We start from the raw sequence: 21,694 nt of genomic DNA on the forward strand, positions 1-21,694 counted from the left end.
CAACCACCATGAGCTCAGTCTGTCAGTTCACCTGATGATGGCGACATGTATGATCGCCGAAATATTGTGCCCGTTGGACACTGTAGACCGGCAGTACACCCGTGGATATTTTGATTACCATTTGCAATGTCTACCTCCCTCCAGGTAGGCCACATCCTTATATTGAACTTTCTACCTCCATACAGCAACTCCCGCCCCCATATCTCCTCCACAGGGACTTCATTGCACATAATGTGGCAGAGTGCCACTTCAGCGGGTAGGGGTCTTCTAATTGACGAACTTATTACAGACTTCAATTTGTGCCTGGTTCCTCTACCCACTTCAGTGCCACTCATGGCACCTTTACTGCAATCGATCTCACAGGCTACCCAACTTTGATACCTTTGTGACAGTGATTCTATCATTCACCTGCCACCGTCAGGCAGACAGGCCCCCTCGTTGGGCATCCTAAAGGGCCAGTTGGCCTTTCTATATGTCTGCTGCGCACTTCAACACCTGTCTCTCGAATTGCCTTGACACAGTTGTGCAGGGTGTCACTGCCACTATTCTACACGCTGCTGGCTCTGCTGTCCCCCTATCCACAGGTATCCCTCGTCGTTGACCAGTACCGTGGTGGACCAAGGACATAGCAATCGCTTTCCAGGACTGCCAACGGGCACTGCACTGATTTAAATGGCACCCTTCACAGACCAACCTCCTCACTTTTAAGTGTATCCATGTTACGGCTCTTTACTTTATTCAGCAGATTAAAAAGGAATGCTGGGAGCACTATGTTTCCTCCCTGGGGACATATGCCTCTTCATTGCAGGTTTGGACCAAGCTCTGTGGCCTTCTGGGCTGCCAAGGACAGTCAACTGAGCAGGGTCTTATCCTCCAAGGTGCTCTGTGTACTGATCCATTGGTCCTTGCAGAACACCTAGTGACACACTTTGCAATGGCATCGGCGTCCTCTTCCTATCCTGCTACTTTACTCTGGCAGAAACACCAAGTTCAGCAGATCCCCAGATGTTTCAGCCCCCATCAAAGTCAACTCTATTATAAACCTTTCAATGAACAGGAAACCTTGCAGGCTCTTACCTCTTCACATGATACGTAACCAGGCCTGGATTCCATCCTCAACCATATGATCCAACACTTGGACGTTGCCCAGAGGCAACATCTACTCAGGGTCTTTAACTGCATTTGGCTCACGGACACTTTCCTGGTGCAATGGCAAGACAGTATAGTCATCCCTGTCCTTAAGCCCGGGAAGAACCCAACATCTTTTGAAAGCTACTGCCTGATTAGCCTGATGTATATACTTTGTAAACTGCTTGAGAGAATGGTTAGCTTCTCATTATGTTGGATATTCAAATCTTGGGACCTTTGTCCCCATGTCAATGTGGCTTTCAGGAAGGACAATCTCCAAGTGACCATTTAATCATATTGGAAACTGCAATCCAACAGGCTTTTACTAGCTGCCGGCACCTTGTTGCGGTCTTCTTTGACCTACATAAGGCATATGACACGGCTTGGCATCATCACATTTTAGTTACCCCCCATGACCAGGGCTTTCGCAACCCCTTCTGATTTTTATCTGCGAGTTTTTATCCCACCGGCTCTTCCAGGTTCAAGTTGGCACGTCACTCAGCATCCCTCGGATTCAAGAGAACAGTATCCCACAGGGTTCTGTGTTAAGAGTCACACACTTTCACATAGCCATAAATGAGCTTGTAGCCTCTGTTGGGCCTCTGGATACCCCAGCATTGTATGTCGACAATTTTTTATCTGGTGCAGCTCCCACACATCTTGGGGTGCAGACCATGATGCTATTCTCAGTCTCTACTGTACTCTGGTCTTGCCCAGACTACATTATGATAGGTTAATGGCTCAGCGGCTCCTTCCACTCTGAAAATACTTGACCCTGTTCAGCACTGTGGGTGCATCTGGTTATTGATGCCTTTGACACTAGTTCTGTTGACAGTCTCCTGGCAGAAGTGGGAATTCCCCCTCCACAAATATGATGGAGCCAACTTCTTGGCCATCCCATGTACCCTGTCCTCTCTGCAGGCAAGGAATGTCTCCCTCCTGATAACTGCCCATGGGTGGGACTGCTGGTTGGAATGCGTCTCACTTCCCTGTCAGGATCTCAATCTCCACTCACTGAAATGCGCCCCGTGTATTTGCTCCCACAACCCTTCTTGGATGGTGTCTAGACCATAGATTAGGAATGACCTATTCTAGGATCCAAAGATCACTGTTGCCCCTATGGTCTTCTGGCTTCTATTACGTCCCATCCTTGCAGAGCTCCAGGGTGCTACCATCTACTACACTGATGGTTCTAACACGATAGCTAAGACAGGACATGCTTTTATGTCTCCTACTGGCTTAAAACACCATTTACTGCTGGGATCATGTAGTGTGTTTACAGCTGAGCTGCTAGCCATTCCTTAATTTTAATATTAGCAGACAATTCATGGATGATTGAACTGGTCCTCAATTTCCTCTGTGAAAGTGGTTTTTATTTTAAGATATAAGGTTTTACATTACTCCTGAAGCAGGATAATTGTGGTTAATGTTCTCTCGATCTGGAACCAATTACCACTTCCCCTTGCAAAGGCCGCTCTTTTATCCCTCTGTTTTTCCAGTTTTTAGATTTGGGCTTCCCTTTTATACATTCTACTGCATGTATTCTAACTTCCTCATTCCATAGTTTGACTCATCTGGCTGGATCCATCCACTTTTATCAGACCCTCTCTCTTCCATGAGTAACTTTGGAATCGCCGACCTGATGACCTCACTGTTTAGTCCCATAACCCCCCTAAATTAATCAGTCTCTCAATCCTTGTAGACTGCATCTTTCAGCTTTCCCCACAGAAAAAAAGTCCACAGGCATCAAATCCAGGGAATGGGCTGGCCAAGGTACAGATCCTCTGCTTCCAATCCAACAATTAGAACAATAGGTAAGGACATGCTGTAGTACGTTGTGCACTATGGACTGGACAGCCATCATATTAGTACCACAAGTTCCTCCTAGTGCAGAACAACATCTTCTAGAATCCGTGGAAGATGACCTGTTAATAGAATCCAATCTTGCGCATATTTTGCATTCCTTCTATGAAAAACAGGCCTATCAGCCGACAGTTCACTATCCCATACCACACATTTACACTCCATGGGTGCTGACACTCCACCTTGCTAAGCCAAAGGGGATTACCAACGCATCAATAGCATGTTTCAGCAGTTTACCTAGCCATGATTAGTAATTGTGGCTGCATCACTAAACAAGATACATGACACATCTGGAGTATCGCGTCTTAATGTCCATGTACAGAAGTTGACATGATTCTCATATTTACATGCATCTCTTGATGAAGAGAAATTTGATAGGGCACAGGAGCTAACATGCGGATCAACTGCAACTGCAGCAAGAACATTAACTTCCCCCTCTTCTGTTGTCACTTGTTTCCTTATGTTGCTTTATCTAGCCTTTAAACTACTACTTTCATATACCTGGTTGAAGAGGTTGATAAAAAATTGCAAAGATGGTTGACAGCTACTGGGATATCTTGCCACATACATTGTACACAATCGAACTGGAATCTTCCTACACTCTCCAAACACCAAGAGCATGTCAGGATTTACCAACGCAGAAAAAGCCATTGTCGATTCACAACCTACTGCTTGAACTGTCACGTACTAACTGACTAGCAAGTTGCAATGCAATCGAGGAACACACAAGCACACTGTAAGCAAACATAACAACATCTTACCTAGCAGCTATGCAGGCTGAAAGCCCAACACGTGTCCGTGTGGGAACTTTTCAAAATAAACCCTGTAAACAACTAGCACTAGAATCCTGGAACAAACACCACTGACATTCTAATTTACCCTACTTTCAGTATGTTAACGTCAACAGGCATTATTCCATTTTAAAAAATGTATGTTTGCACAAAAAATACTCTTTGTAAGTAGTCTTTCAATTTGTTTATTGACTAACAATACTAGCCTCTGACTATCGATCAATTCTGTAAAAACTGCACTTCAAGAGCACTTTCCATTTCCACAATATTTATGGTGCAACTTTTAGGTGCTTCACACTGTATATGAATTGCTGAAATAGTGGTTCACTGTTTCAGAGCAAAATCAGTAGTCAGTAAATATAATAGACCTGCCAGAATGACGTGGGAAAATATGTGGAGTTAACTGAATTTCAGATGTCGTATTGTTGATCATCAGGAGCCTGGATGGCCCTTCCAAACAATTGCCCAGCATCCTGGAAATGAAAAATCAGCTGTAATAATGTTGGTGCCAGTTGCGACAGGAAGGAGTACACACTCACTACCATGGTTCTGGATGGTAGACATGCATATTCAGCAACTGTTGATTACACAGTTATCATAGTAAAAATTAGTAATAAGATTGTACCCAGCGTGACATCCAGTTATGATTTGCTGGAAGCTGGGATACCAACAATGGCTACTCACCAAGCTTCCCCTCACATCTCACAACCATGCACCCTTCCTCTGATTGTGAAATGAAAAACACAACTGGAGGGCTAAACAGAACAAATTGATATATAGTGAAGAAAGAAAATTTTGTTTTGACTTCTATTGCTGAAGACTTCAGTCAAATGTATATTTCTTTATAACCCCACACACAGGCAATAGATCGAAGCCATCTGTCACTTGTGTGACCGACTACTTCATAAAGCACTTGTGTGTGCACTAATCGCATGGAAATTCTGGGCAATCTGATGGATCGAATGTGGCCTGTGCATGCAATATGGCTGTTTAGTAGTGATGTGTGGCAATAAGGCTGGGACTTGGTTCTCTATTTATTAAGTGTAGTTGTGCAGTTTTGTTTTATTTCCCTTTGCCCAAATTGAGTAAGATCTTTACATAGAATTAATAGTTATTCAGGGCCCACGAACCACTCTGAGAAGTGAAATGGGGGCTGTAGTTGCCATTTATATTAAGAAGTAATACAAAATACTCCTTCCAGCTTTGCAGTGATGAGCATTCTGAAGCTTGTGGTTTAGAAGTAGAACTGATGAGTAGTTCACGGTAATAGTCATGAAACACTAGGGTCCATATGCTGATTTTGAGTTATTTACGAAACAATTACACATATTATTGAAGTTCACGTGGGCAACCAGTTACAGGTTATATCACGACATGGATCGCGGCTATCTGTTGCTCGTGTGTGGAGCCCTTTGATTTTCATTGGTTAGCTGTGGTGACAGTGAAGGCCACTTGTGAGCACAACAGCCAGTAATGTAACACTTATAAACACGACCAACTCTGGCCGTCATTGTGTGACGATGCATAGCTTACAACGTCTATACGACTCTAAGGAGTGTTAGGAAAATACTGAACATAATTTATAACATAATCCAGCTTATTCTGTGGATGTTCCTATAAGGCAGCAAATCTGCTCTCCCAATGGATGATACCCTTGTGTAAAGTTATCATATTACCCTATGCATTCTCTAAGATGGCCATCAACAACCATGGCCAACACAATCATCAAACCTGTTTCCCCATTGAGCATGTGGTGAGACAGCATTTAGTCCTGTCTGATAACTGTCAGCAATGATGTTTAACCAACTCAAACAGCACATGGTAACAGTATGGAACACTGTTTCCCAAGATGACATATAACACTTCTATAATCAGCTCTATGGAGAGTCTTATGACAGGTAACTGAAAACACTGAAATTGTTGTCCATGAGAATCTGTTCAAAAGTGCATCACTTCTTGTGATAGTCATATACCCTACTAAAATGTGTACATTACAGAAATTTAACTTCATCTTTTTTCACTACTGTAATACTTTTGACAATTACTTAAAAATAGAGTACACATTTAAGAATGTAACCAGTCTTACAAAATTTTTCTTGTGTTGCAGCATAATGGAAACTACAGCCATACAGAGAGAGGTTTTGTCTCTCCTGACAGCCCACACAGAGCATTTCCATACGACACGGAACACGTATTTCACCAAAGACTACGTAACCTATCATCAGAGATTGACAATGTGAGATATCAAAATGAGAAAATTCTTCAGGAGCAAGAAAACCTGGGAAGCAGGCAAAACTTATTGAGAGAAAGTGTGGAAAAAGCTATCACCAATACAAAAGAAGAACTTCAAAAAAATGAAACTCATTTTGATGTGTTTCAACAGAAACTAAATGAATTTGCAGATCTTTTGGGTAAACTTGAAGAGACTGAGCACCAAAATAACATGTTGCTAAATCAAATACTTGAAACTCTAAAGAAGAACATACCTGAATGATGTCATCAAAGTTTCTCCATAAGCATGTACAAAATTTAAATATATATTCAGTTAAATTGGAAATGTAATATCAAAAGCTCTCAGGAATAGGATGACGATTACACAGCAGCAACAGATTGTACTCCAGTGAGAATTGCTTTGAACCACTTAGAGCAAAGCTTTTCTCACAAATGAATTTGGAGTAACCTGGTAACTTTCTTTCAATATGAGTGAGATTTTGAGAACAAGTGTCAAAAATGCAGTACCAAAATGATATCTTGTATAGACCAACATGATAATATGTGCAAAACAATGCTTGGTTCACAAGTGTACTTACCTGCCATCTTAATAAGTGGACATCTAAATTCAGTTACACGTAGAAAGCAAATGTAACCATACAACAAAATGTTTTATAACACTTCAGAATATTTTTTCCCAAGAAAAGCTGGCTTCAGAAAAAAATCCACACTTTCAGCACTGTAACTAGTCACAAAAATTTGCAAGTTGCATAACAGCAAAATTTCTGCCTAAAATATTTTTTTCCCCAAATTTTGTTCCATGAACTTGTGAGTAAGCATATTCAAACCTATCACAATGCTTATTTTGGCCACATTATTGATGCATTACAACAACAAAAAATGAATGAATATCTCTGGTTCACTGAATCCTTTAAATTAGACACCATCTCAATGCAAAACACACACATACAGACAAACAAACTTTATACAATGAAATTTCCTGACATATTAAAACTGCCCACTAGGCCAGAACCTGAACCTAGATCTTTAATGGACAATTTCCTTACTAAAAGAATCATTCATGCATATCTCAGAGCTTCAATTTGCCACTGCTTCTCTTCAGCAAATTATGTATGAGAGCTTTTGATGAGTACTGAATGAAGGACAGAGGTACTAGCAAACTGAGTGAGATTGAGAAATGTATGAAGAGGTGCACTTTGATTATACATTCATTATGAAAGGCATTATTTTGGGTTTGAGTCCCAGTTGAGAACACAGTTTTAATCAGTCAGTGAGATTCATGAACACATACACTGGACTTCATAGTAACTGATTCATTATGGGTGTACACAATATGTACTGCATATAATTAGTAAATCAAATCTGTATCACTATTTCACAGACCTGTCTGTTTTTTAGCAGACATGGTCCTGAAGATATTACAAAAATTTAAAATGTAACAATATGGCCACTTTATGTGAGGTGATTATATCACTGAATTGACTATGTTAAAAGTGATGCTGGGCCATGTTATCAAAGAAAGTAAAATGATTTCATTTTGTTAAGGAGGCAAACTAAGACATGCTTCTATGTGTCTACACCAAAAATAGATTCTAATCATAGACTATAAATATGATAATTTGTTAATAAAATTTGTGTTTTCATTAATTTGTTTATGATTACTGTTGATTTAACATATTCCCACATCCACTTTTTGTTTCTATTTCTTCTAGTAGCTCTCTCCTACTTCTCACTCTCCATGGGGTACCAACAAGGTATTCAGGAGAGACTCTATGCATTCTGGGAGGTAGGGGAGAGGCAATAAGGTCCAATTTAAGACACAAGCTGCACAAGGCACTGCTTGTGGCACAACAAATGTAAGATTTCTATACGGGTGTACTGAAAATAGTAGCAGCCATTTACGGTGTCAAGCTGAGGGTCACCAGGTGTAAACACATGCAAGATTTCTATACATTGTGTATCACAATTAGGTAGCAGAATCTGGCATCAGTGAAAGTGTACAGGGGTAAAAAGAGGGGGGCGGGGTTCTAATTGATAAGTTAGTTGTGTGGAAAAATTTTCAAACCAGCCTGAAGGTAATGGCACATTGAAACATTTATTTGGACTTCAAGATTTGTTTGGGTAAGTTAGTTAGTGAGGGCATTGTCTGCGAAAGGATGAATGAATGAATGAATGAATGAAAATAGCCTGTGTTGTCCAATTGAGGTCAAAGGTCTCCTACAAGTAGGGGTAGCTGCTTTTGAAGACTCATGCAGTGAGCTAGTCCTTGTAAGAGATTACTGCACTTAATGCACACTACACATTGAATTACACTTGGTCACTTAGTTGTAGTTCTAGTTCTTTCCACTCCTTTCTGTTTCTGGCTATACTGGTCCACTGTCTTCCTGCTTGTTTTCTGAATAAGTCCAACCATTTTTGTCTTGGTCTTCCTGGGAGTCTCTTGCCAATGTAGGGGTCCCATGTGGTAGCTCGTGCTGTCCATCTGTCGTCTTGCAGCCTAGCCATATGGCCGCCCCATTTCCCTTTGGTCTTAGTAGACTGCTGTGCTATGTCTATTGTTGCTGACATCTTGTGTATCGAGGTGTTTGATATTCTGTCTTTCAGAGCAATGCCAAGGATCTTCCTCTGCATTTTCCTTTGGCATACCTGTAGAGTGTTTCTGTCTTTTGCTTTGAGAGCCCATGTCTGACATCCATATAATAACCCTGGAAAACAAAGCTTTCAAGTGCCTCCATTTTGAGCCTCCTATTCAGGATTCTGTCTAGCAATATGAATTTTAAGGCCCAGAAAGCTTTCCAAGGTAAGGAAACTCTTCATTATTTCTTTTCCCATTTTGTTGTTAAAGGAAATTATTTGGCCTAGGTATATGTATTGTGATGCATACATTATTTCTGTTCCTTCAAGATATATTGGGGTTTCTAATCCATTTGTCATTACTTGCATTTTGGATTTGTTCATTGTGAGTCCTGCCATCTCACTTTGTGTGTTAAGCTCCTGGAGCATTGATTGCATTTCCCTTGCAGTTTTGGCAAAGACGACTGTCGTCAGCGAACCTCAAATTTGTTAGTCTCTTGCCATTGAGGCATATTCTGTCTTTCTTATTCCATTTTAGTTTCCTGAATATGTCCTCCAGTATGCAGGTAAATAGTTTTGGGGAGATGGGATCCCTTGTCTAACTCCTCTTTCCATGCAGAAAGGTTGGCCTGTCTTTTCAGTTTTAACTCTAGCAAAGCTGTGGTTTTGAATGTTTTTTAGTAATTGCATGTATTTTGCTTCTACTCCTTGATTTCTTTTTGCTTGAAATATGTTTGGGTGTTCAATGGTATCGAATGCTTTGCTGTAATCGACAAAAGCAAGGTATATTTCGAGGTGCCGATCTTCCAATTTTTCTATTATCTGTTTAATAATTTGAATATGCTTCATTGTGCTAAATCTTTTGTGGAATCCAGCTTGCTCTGAGGGTTAGTTCTCGTCTAGTGTTTTTGTTAATCAATTTGTTTGTATTTTTGTCAGCAGATCTGTGAAAGGCTGGAATTTAAATTCTAGTTTCAATCGAACACAGTCAGGAAATTTCAATGGTATGTATACATTGCTGCATAGTGAGATATTCATTCCGGAAAAAAAGAGAAAAAAACATAATAGCCATCAGCAACAATAACTCCTTATACATTTGTGCAACCATCACTTTCTCCAAGGTGATCTTGAGCAATGCAAACATTGGGTCTTATAAAATCCAGTCCGATTTTGAAGCAATGTGACTCTGTCTAAGCAATTCATCAAGTCATCATCTACCCTAACACAAGCTCACTCAAGGAGCCTAAATTTCCTGCAAATAAACTCACATTCAGATAATGTCTATACATGAAACAAAAACTCCACAATTAATATAGGATCACATGTGAACAATACCAAACACAAATTTTCCACTCACATACCCCCCCCCCCCCCTCTCATCACGCTTAACATACTAACTTGCACTTCACACACCAGTTATATACCAACTTGGCTTCTCTTTCACAGTAAAAAAGAGAAGAAGAAAAGCATTTAGTACAAAAATGTTGTATTTTCTTCTTAAAAGTGTACAAATATGGAAAATTCATAACAATATTAATGTGAATTATCCACATCATGTTTACATAAATTGTACAAAACACTGCTTATTTTACATTTTGTGAAACATAAAATTACCTTCACAATGACACTGTACAAAACATCTTCCCCAAAATACTACTCTCACACCCAAAAAGAAAATTTAATATATATATATATTTCTCTCACTCTCCCCTATTTTTCACACACACACACACACACACACAGAGATATATATATATTGCCCTTTTGTATCAGACTATTGAGCTCAGTGCCGGAAAGGGCATGTGTTTACTTACAACTAACTTTTTATGGCTATAAGACAGATAGCCCTTTATTTTCTTTTCAGCTATTAAGTTTGCAACAATACACTGAATTTCTTCTAAATCAATATCATCTGTGCCCATTATCTTAAGGGCTATGAGGAGTGCTTCCAATGGAATCTGATGAGTGTCCAGCATAAAGTGCCTGAAAAACAACAACTTCATAATGGCAAGTATATTGTGGGTGAAGTCATAAGTTAAACAAATACTACAGAAAACTGAATTGCATTTGAAACTATTGCCAATGCATAAAACCATCAAAAATGCTGATGATAACAACTGTTGAAATGTGAAAAGTGCTTAGAAACTGTCACAGATAAACAAAACTGCCTAGACACCAAATATTTAGATTTTACAACTTAATGAACAATTTTTTGTAAAGAGTGATTACACATAAGAAATAACAGATTACATAAATTTCTTAAACTCTAACATCTTACTGATAACACGGTCATTAGAGGTAGATCACTGGCTTAGGTCAAGAAAGGACATGATGAGAATCACTTGCAAACTGAAGCAGGATTCATCCGAGAAAAATAGATTTCTCTGGAGAGAACCTGATAGCTAATACAACCCAGGAACATCACAGAAAGTGCCAGTTTGGTGCTAATGGCATCATGATATGGCTATACAGGGCTGCGCACCTTCATTGGTGGTTGGAGGAATACTGTAAACACTCACAGATACAGAGATGAGATACTGCTAACACATGTTCACTTTTCAGAGGTGCAATTGTTCCTGGCTGCCTTTTTATGAACAATACTGCCTGTCCACTACGAGCTGCTCTGGTGGATGAATTTCTTGAAGAGGAAGATAACCATTGCATCAACTGGCCAGCAAGATCCCTGGATCTGAATCCTATGGAACATGTCAGGGATGCATTAAGGAAGTGAATGTCAATCCTTCGGCCTCCAAGAAGAATACTTCCAGACCTCTGCACTGTTATTGCTGGGGAATGGGATCAAGTGCCAAGAGAGCTCTCAAACTATTTTGTAGAGAGCACATCAAGTCACTGTATAGCATGTGGGGCTGTTAGGGGTAACCATATGCCCTGTTAACAGCTTCTTTTGTTGGGGAAGAGATTTCCAAGTTGTGTTATTTTCTTACAAATATGTCTCTTAGCTATCAGAACTTTTTTGACATAATTTTTCGGTCACTGTTGTACGCCAAATGTTTCTTGATTAAGCTGCAGTTTTTTATAGTAATCCTTCCAAAATCCTGGTAGATAAATCTGTCCTGTTTGTGATTATGCTTAACTTTTGGACAATATTCAAATCTGCTTTGAAAATTGTTGTTCTAAAAAACTGACCTATCTAAGTAAACTGAATGCTCACAGATCCTGGGCAACACATGCCACCAGGTTATCATGCAACACTAACAGAAGTCTTTCCTTAGATCAAGGGTAACTCATGGTGTCGGAGTTATATCACATTATAAAAATATTCAAGGAAAAATAAGTATCTCCTGAAATGAAATAAAAACTATTTGGAATACAGAAATATCAGACAAGAAAACAAATTAGGAAAAATGGGTAAATTTCCTTAACATAAATGATGAGCTAATCAGAGGTAACCCCAAACTGTAGACACTTTTAATACATATGCTTCTGCCAATCCACTTCTCAAACAGAAAAACAACAACAGTAAAGATGATTATTTTTCTCATCACTGACAGCAATCTCAGAAACTTAGGTACAACAGAATTTATAACATGTAAAAGTGATTCGAAAATCAAAGAAACTAGTTTGTTCAGAATATTTTTGCAACGTATTTAGGGTGTAAACTGAACTTGGAGGGATAATATTCCACATGGTGTTAGTTACACAACTTCAACTGTTTTAAAATTTGCGCAGAGAGGAAAATGAGTTGGGTACACATGTATTCAACAACTTCCTATAGCATATTTAACTGATTCAGTGTAATGTAGTAGAATTTATGGTTGAATTATAGAACTTTCTATTAGGTAACTCCTCTTCACAAAAACTCTTAAAATTAATGTATTGGATAGAACATAATTAATATAAGCATTGTGGTACTATAATATGTTTTGTGTGTTGTATATTTTGAGCTAGTGATTGACAAATCCTGTATCATTTTGAGATAATCCTTGGATGAAGAAAGATAAATAAGTAAATCAAGTCATTTCATTATATTGCACTTAAATGTACATCCTTGACTACTTTCCACATTCCCAACAATGCTCTCCACATGATCCATGAAATACAACTCCTGTAATGTAAAAGACTGAAACCATGTTCAAGAGCACGAAGTAACAGGACAATTTGTGTATCAGACATTTGAAGTTGTAAAAATGCTAAATGTGTATTTCATTGGTGAGCAGAGTTAAAAATTTATAATTATTGAAATATGTGATATAAAATGCATGAACTTACACTCTTTTGAACAAATTCCTGTATGCAATTACTTTCAGTTTCTCAAGAATTAAATATATACCACATTTTATGAAGAAGAATTGGTGCTGCTGAATCACTTTATTGGCTTGCCTGATATTTCCACTTCTAATAGCCTCTACAAGCTCCCAAAACTGAAGAAGATCATATTTGGCAAGGACCTTTTTCTTTGGCATGTAACCCTGAAAATAATGGCCTGTTTATAAATTACAATTATGGAGAAACTGTTCATGATATTTTTAATTTTCAGGACTTCAGATTGTGAATATTATAAAAATTCAAATTTTTTAACTGTTACTGGTGTTTCAGGCCAGTAAAGAGCCAATTTAGTGGAATTAGGACTAGTTTAAGACTATAAGTCCCTTTACTGAGGTAGAAGTTGCTACATCAACTGTCGTACCTTTTTAGGGTAAAACACAATACAACATTAAGATACAGCACTAACATGTTAACACAATAAATTTCTCTGAGATACCACACCAAATGAACAAATTTGCACAGCTAAGTTCAACTTTCAGTTTCTCTGTTTCAAAAATACAAGTAATATATGACGGGGAATTTTCATTCAACGCCTCCTCTTTGTGCTGAGTAACAATCCACGCTTTTCATACTTTTGTTATTCCAATCCAGATTTTTGAGTCTTTGACATACAAGTAATCTTTAAATAAGGGACATAAAAGAATACACAACATTTTCCCCACCTCACATACGCTAAGTTAGAATGCACAGCCAGCATTCTCAATTTCTCATATTTGTTCTGTTATAAACCTGTACTGGTATCTTGATTTCATGAGGAATGGCAAGTGCCAAGTTGTTACAACTGCTGTTTTAAGCATCAACCCTTGAGATATATTTTTACAAACTGACATTAAAACAATCACTTCATATCTTTAAACAATCTCGTTTTAGTGCTGTCTTTATGCTCCCAATGGTGGTTGCCTGCAAATGTGTAAGACGTGACAATATTTCTCATCTAAGAACTTTATTAACACAAATATCAATCTGCAGAAACGATCTTGTCTAAAAGCATTTTTAAAGGAGAAATGTGAAGAATTGAAAGGAAAAAAAACTTAACATACATAATTTCATGGTGAAACACATGATAGATTGTAGCAATTGCAGAAAAAGAGACAACTATGATCAACAACCATGATGAATCAGAACCCAAGTTCTCACCAACATGCTTGTTACAAAAAGCTGGCAACAGTACATAGACGTAACACTGTTTTCCTTCTTTATTATTCTTGTAAAGTAAATATGAATTATAGCTGGTGAGATGTAGCATTAGTTATGGCATCAGCATGCACAACAGCCACATGCTATTTTTGTGTGCTGGGAGAAGGAGCTGACTCAAGTCTGTGGTGACTGGCTCTGCGCTCCCATCAAGTTAATTGTGTGTACAAGTTCAATTACGAGTCTGATTTAAAACAGCCAATTCATCTAAAAATTGTTCAATCACAGGTTGCTTATGCTACACTTGTATACACACATACCTTGAAACACAATGTAAGGGCTGGCCATAGAGCTGACAAGAGCTGGATCAGTTAAAAATTTGAAATGTTCGAAGATGCAATAAGTGCCTATATTTATAGATAAGTTATTTTCTCAAAATGCATGGTGAACACCCAGTATTGACAAGAATGTGTACACTTTAGAAACAAGAAATTTTTTTGTGTTGGCTGCTGAGTTCCTTGGACGATTAGCAATGATTTAAGATGTAGACAGAGAAAATGGCAAGAAAAGCAGAAATCATTAATGGCTGCAATATTTCTGATCTATTTGAAGTACTGTAATCATGGAAGGTCTATCACATACATTAATAAGACTTACGTGCTCTTGCGTTACAGTATTCGTCATTTTTGGAGCAGTAGTAAAAGCGATGGCTTTTTAAACCGATTTCAGAGGGTTGGGGGGAGGGGGGGGGATTGTTGTGGTTGCTGTGGGTGAAAATGATTTGCAGCCAACATACTATTAATATTTCAGTCTGGAAGAGCTGTCACAATTATGCTTTCCATAACATTTAACATTTAAGTATGGGACAAAATACTGTGACTAAGCTTACCACAATATTAAAGTTAATTCATCATCTAGCGACTAGGATACTTTTCAAGCTCTCACACATGCACAGGAATTTGAATGACCATTCTGTCCCCCCCCCCCCCCTTCCTATTAAATGTATTTAATTAATATTGAATTTCAGCATAGATTCAAACTGTACAAGATACCATGAACCGAACAATCACAGTCAGGGTTGATTGTGTGCATATTTAATGAGCTGGTGGGATTTGATAGGAAAATTTCCCTCTCAGAAGTAATTTTGCCTGTAATTCCAAACCGACCATCGTGTTACCAAGGAAACATGACCACAGGATGAGAGTGTCTGCATAATTTATAGATGTCTGGAAATTAACTTAGTAAAACAGCCCCAAGATGGTGTGTTCTTTAAATAGGAAGACAGAAGCTGTTGCTTTCAAACTTGCTCCCCCACCACGTTTTGGTAGAAGGAGACCTTTTATTCACAGTGGCAGTGGACGGATGTGTTCGGACAGCACCACTGCAATATGACCAACCTAATAGCCAGGGAGGGATCATTGTTGCCACCTTGGTCAAGTTGGCTGCAAGGAACTACATTTTACTAGTGTAGTCACTCCAGTGTCTCCACCGAGGGAATAAAACTGATGGAGAGATTCTCCCAAGCCCACTCCGGAACAGTCTAGCTCTGATCAGTTGGCATCAGCACAATGAGAAGACTGACATGGAAGTTTGCCACTATCTTAGTTGCAACACATGCTGGACTGCATTACGTTAAAGTCAGACGGGCACAGGAAGCTCACAATAGGAATCCAATCACATTCTTAGGAGATGCTCACTATTTTTTCATCACAGTAACAACATGTTCTCACATGCAGTGTACCACCATCATGTCAATGCATCAGTGAAAATCAACACGCTTTTGTCTCCATTATTCTCATGTCTCAGTACTGGTTACTTATTTACATCCGACTGATTCTCTCTAGATATATGTACTAATTTTATCTGGGCTGGAATTAATTCCACCATTATTTTCATGTGGTTTTACGTATTATTTTCCCATGGATAACTTGCATGTGCCAACAGTAGTTCAAAACTGTAGACTCATTGGCAATCCCGCACTGTAATGGCTGCCTCGACATTGTTCAAAGCAGCACCTCTGTTACTCATCTGTATTACTTCCAGTGTCCCTGCAAAACCAAAAACCACTACTGAAATACCTACTGTATATTGCAAGCTCCGATGCTGAATGGTCACGGGGACAACCAGTTTTTGCAAGTAAGCTCTCATTTATCTGTAAAATTACAGGAAAGAAAAACAATGTTGAAGGTGTGCCTCTTATCATCAACAGCAATCAATCATCCTACTTTCAGATCAGTTTACGTTCGCCTTGTGTAATAATTGTATCCCAATTTTTCCATTTATGAATCTCGTCATGAGCAGCAATGAAGCAAAGCCTTAAATTTCTCCAGGCCTTCACAGACATGGAACATTTAATAGTTCAAGAGGTTCTACAACCTGTATTTTCCTTTTGGAATGTTGAAATAACTAACTTCCTTTCAGGAAATGTGTTTTATTTCATGAAGTTATATAAAAAGCAGACCTGTGCTTCTTTAAAAAAATCAACAAAAACAGATTCAAAAAATTATAAAAGTGATATCCTACAAGGGTTGTCTGTAAATTAAGGTTTCCAATGCTTTTCCACATAGTAAACTCATTTTATTGCAAAACCAACAACAGATTCTGAAAGTTTGAACTTTTAGCTATTTTTCAACGTAGTCCCCATCATGATCGATGCATTTTTGGAGACACTCCAGAAGCTTTTTCATACCTGAGTCATACCATTCTCCCATCAACTTGTGCAGGAAGGAAGGCACTTTCAATGTGCTTCTTTTTGTGTTCATCAGCGAGCATCCGCAGCACCCACCTGGCACACACCTTGTGATACATCAAAATTTCTGCCAAAATCTTGTCCGCAGTAGTCTTAGAGATGTCCCCTGTCAGTTCGGCAATCTCTCGCACAGTCACATGCCAATCCACAACCAAAACTTCTTGACTTTCGTCACTGTCTCATCCAAAACTGATGGATGCCAGTGGCCGGCCTTGCCGTACATGTTTGTACGACCATCTGCAAACTCCCTACGCCACTTACGCACATTTTTTACATCCATACACTTTTCTCTGAACACATTGGTCAACTGGCAATGGATCCCTTAAACCACAGACATCTAATCACAGAACAAATTCACACTTGGCGGGAATGTTGATTGTCCCTTCCATCATTAACAATTGCTAACCAAGAAGGAGCATTGTGGAGATGTGGGAACTGGCAAGAATAGTGGTGTGGGAAGCAAGGAACACGGCGCTATTGTCTGATCTAAGCTATCTCGCTTCGTCCCGATGGGAGCTCATTGGAGACTTTACTTTACGGACAACCCTTGTAGCAATACATGAGCAACAATTTCTCATATTATGTGCTTACTCAATCTTAATTAAATGCAGATGGTCTAATTTGCTTCTACAGTCAAACAATATTTATGAAAGAAGAATGTTACATCCATATTTGATGTGCATTTGAAAAGTAAAAGAACAGTTTTGTATCATAAAGTCAATTAGGCTTCTCATTACAGTCATGTTCATAAATCTGAAGAAGAATAAATATTGACACAATGACAGTACAAGTCATCATCAACTTACAAACCACCAATACCATTGGCAAGGAGATTAAAAAATATAAATAGCAATCATGTCTCGTAGGGCAGATGCAGCAGCTATAACAGCAGCATAACACACACACACACACACACACACACACACACACACACACACACACACACACACATGAATTGCCTTAATTTCATTTTACAGGTGAGTGCCATTTGATGTCAGGTGAGTGTCATTTGATGTGCTAATATTTTCAAGCTCAGTAGTATCCCAATTGTGGTTGCCCCAGTCATGACTGCATTCTTTCCCTAAAGTGCAGCTCGCAGCTCATGCCACACCTTGACAACTATATCTTTTAGCCCTTAATAAACCTCTTGTGTACAAGTACAAACATTCTGGTTTCTCTTGAGCCACAAGGATACAAATGCATTGTCAATATTTGACCAGTAGTATGAGCAGACAACTGAACACGTACTGTAGTTACATTTTAATAATCAAGCACTCGTTGGACAGGCCAACAGTTCTGGGGTGAAACTTGACTTTAAAACTTTTACAACTAGTTATGACTAAGTGCCAATGACTTAAATGCAGAAGCCTTGTCTTTAATAGGCACTGTGGGACCTATTTCATTAATAATGCTATGTAAAAATAAAATAAATAATAAATACAAAAGAACTTTGATAAAAAGGTGGTATACACTTTTAAATAATGTCAAGACCATGTTATGAGACATTAAAGTTACATATTTTGTCAGAATTACTCTCTCAAACAAGGGTCTTTCATAGATTTCTTTCCTCAACTACAATTTTTAGAACACACTAGTGGTGTCGTAACTGATCCATTTCATAATATTTAATGCCTGATTCTGGCTAGAAATAAATTCATTATGACATTTGCATCACAAAACAATGTCTTTTGTTGAATCCTCATCACACTTTGGTAGCTTGAATGCATTGCACAAGCTACTCTACACATACTACTTGATGGAACATTAGCTACTTGTTCCAAAACTTCTTCCTCACACCTGGTGTCTTTATTTTGTAACTTTACATGTGCTTGGTGTACATTATAACGCAACTGTTTTTCCACATATATGTATATTCATAGACCTGGATTGGATCAGTTTGGAAAAGTCTGTGCTGCTCTTACATTACCTGTCACAGAATTTATAGATGTGCATACTGGTATAACTGTATCTATCCATATTTCAAATAAACAGTGTAACACTATTCTATCACACATAATACTGGAACTCATGCACAGGTGTTTATATTATTGTCTCCTCAGTAGTGTGGCATCTCCTCCTCACTATCCAAACTGTGGTTAAGATAAATATTTATCAGAACTTCTCCTTTATGCTGTGTAGAATTTCACTTATACCTATTTGAAATACCTTTAGTCAGCTCTGTGGTGACTACTATATGCAACAATAAATGTTTTTCTTCCATTTTTCTTGGTGAATGAAATCACTGAGTTTGTAATTCTAGGTCAATATTACCCTGCACACAAAACATCATGCCTCTGGGTAGCTGCCTAGTTGTGTATACATTATTTATAAAGTACCTCCAAGTTCGAATTTAGGAGGTAGTCCCAGTTAAAGCAATCAAATAAAGGCAATTGTAATGCACTTATTATGAGGTCAATTTTAGAATGCCAATGCGGAACTTCCTTTGGCTTTTTAGTGTTGAAAACATGTATACATCAGGCATTACATTACCTTCCAATGTTTCACATACAATTCCACTAAATTTCTCTCTCACCTTCCCTTCTTAAAAAAAAATCATCTCCCACTCCCACTAAAATTTTAATCCTCACTCAAGATTTCTTCTCATAACCGTTACTGTGACCAACTATCCACCATACCAGAATCGGAATAAGAAGCAGAAGTTTACTGTCTCATAACGTAAAATTTAAATCTGTAATTTACTATACAGGAGAATCGTGAACATTATATTATACTAAATTCCAATTTTGGAATAGTCTAACTTTCTTTCTTTCTTTTGCTTACGCCATAGTCCCACAGCGATCGCAAGGTCAGCGTGGTTATAACGGATTTGGCAATGTTAGGTTTTAGGGATGGCCGGATGCCCCTTCCTGCCGCCACCCCGTACCCCCCCCCCCCCCCCCAGGACGGAATCAGTGTCTGCATCTAGTGTAAATCAGTAAATAGTGGGGACATGTTTCAAATGTCTGCAACACGTGTAGCTGAGGCGGAACGCGGGGACCAGCCCGGTATTTACCTAGTGGGATGTGGAAAACTGCCTAAAAACCACATCCAGGCTGGCCGGCACACCGGCCCTCTTCGTTAATCGGCCAGTTGGATTTGATCCGAGGCCGGCGCGCCTACCCGAGTCCAGGAAGCTGCGTGTTAGCGCTCTTGGCTACCCTGGCATCATTTAATGTCACACACTACTTGAAAAATGAATCACTGTCAACAAAATTCTTTGTAGGTTTCTCAGTTCCTTCTGCTGTATCAAGCAACAAATAACAATATTATAGTTCAAGAATCCTTCTACAGGGTAACTACTTTTGGACTAGCATGCTGTATAGTTTCTTTCTCAGTAATCTACTCTGTATCTTATTTACTTTATATTTTACTTTAATCTTTTTTATCTACTACAGAGTTTGGGCAAACAATTGCATGGGGTGGACAGGAAACAACAACAACACATGAATAAAATACTTTCTGTTCTTCTTGTTTCCCCTGCCTTGTATATTCTACACAGCATCAAGCAGCACATAAACTGCACAATACCTCTGGTATAGCTAATACTAACGATCTGAGTCAGCATAAAGTTGGTTTGAACTTCACATCCACATGATTACTCTGCAATTCGCACTTAAGTGCCTGGCAGAGGGTTCATAGAACAACCTTCTGACTACCTGTCTACCATTCCACTCTCGAACAATGCACAGCAAAAACAAACACTTAAATCTTTCCTTGCAAACTCCGATTTCTCTTATTTTATTACAATGATCATTTCTCCTCATTACATCAAGAACACATTTTTGCATTTGGAAGAGGAAGTTGCTTTATTAGGCATAGTCCTATTGGAGGTGGTATACTATTGCTTTGAACTGACTTAAGACCAATCCACACTAGACATCAATGGAATTGACCATCAGGCAATGTCACCATTAAATGGTGGTGTATTCACACTTGATGGAACATCACTCCAACATCACTTCACTTACACCAGTAGTGCATTGTGAAAGTGAGGTTATGACATACCAGCTATGATACAAAAAGTAAGCATATATCAAAATTAAGAAACTAGCAATGAGAAAGTTAATTAATAGCCAAAGCAAACTTCATACTGGATGATCTTGACAAAGTTCATACGGTAAACTGCTGGGAAATAGAACAGCAGGAAAAGTCCTGTCCAAACACTTCAAAGCATCAACATTTATTTGCTAGTGAAAATATATACACATAACACATCAACCAATATTTATAAGGCAATACACAGAGCCTGTTTACCTACCCAGACAGAAATGTGCATTAAAGTGCTGCTTGCAGGACAGGAAGATGTGCTCACCCCAGATTGATTAATGATGAAGGTCAGTGTGTCAGCCAGGCTGGATGTGGTTTTTAGGTAGTTTCTGACAACCACCTAGGTGAATAATGGCCTGGTACCCAAGTCCTGCCTCAGTTATATGATTCACAAACATTTAAAAAACTTTCACACTCTTTCACATAGGATAACACTGAACGGCAGAGAGTTGGAGAGCAACGACTCCAACAGGAAGGGTCTCTAGCCACCCCTTGAAACTAACCATGACAAATCCATTCCCAACCACACCAACTCTGCACAGGCAGGGATAAGTGTACAAGAAAAAGAAGAAAACACTGAGTCTGTTTATCTACTTTTTGCATCCCCCCCCTCCCCCCCCCACCCAATTCCTACGTACCAAACAATATAAAAAACAACATTATTTTTCTCCTTCAATACAGCTGACTTTTTCACTGTTAAAAGGTTTACTTACTGAATGCTGCTTCATCAATTTATGTTTTTTTTTTTATATACAGTTTAGGCTTTTTCTATGTCCAGGTATAAAAACCTATATAATTTTTCACTTTCAGAGAAAGGCATATGGTCTCTGCCCTCTCTTGTAGAAAAACAGTCAGTGAAAAAAGAATATCAATTCATCTGGCAACATTC

General features: G+C 38.7%; 2 protein-coding genes across 2 annotated transcripts in view; one reads left to right on the forward strand and one right to left on the reverse strand.

Annotated features, from left to right (window-relative positions):
* Positions 1 to 7,610, forward strand: part of LOC126145244 (uncharacterized) — a 102,974-nt gene extending 95,364 nt beyond the window's left edge. Inside the window, exon 3 of the mRNA XM_049915544.1 lies at positions 5,890 to 7,610. Coding sequence (XP_049771501.1) covers positions 5,890 to 6,276 — 387 coding nt within the window. The 3' untranslated portion in view covers positions 6,277 to 7,610. The remainder of the gene's footprint in view (positions 1 to 5,889) is intronic.
* Positions 7,611 to 10,082: 2,472 nt separating this feature from the next.
* Positions 10,083 to 21,694, reverse strand: part of LOC126161690 (PCI domain-containing protein 2) — an 81,976-nt gene continuing 70,364 nt past the window's right edge. The window contains exons 7-8 of the mRNA XM_049917706.1: positions 12,819 to 13,018; positions 10,083 to 10,571 (exon numbers count right to left, since the gene is read on the reverse strand). Of these exons, the coding sequence (XP_049773663.1) occupies positions 10,358 to 10,571; positions 12,819 to 13,018 (414 nt within the window). The 3' untranslated portion in view covers positions 10,083 to 10,357. The remainder of the gene's footprint in view (positions 10,572 to 12,818; positions 13,019 to 21,694) is intronic.

The sequence above is a fragment of the Schistocerca cancellata genome, chromosome 2, assembly GCF_023864275.1.
Source record: "Schistocerca cancellata isolate TAMUIC-IGC-003103 chromosome 2, iqSchCanc2.1, whole genome shotgun sequence".
NCBI classification, from domain to species: Eukaryota; Metazoa; Arthropoda; class Insecta; order Orthoptera; family Acrididae; genus Schistocerca; species Schistocerca cancellata.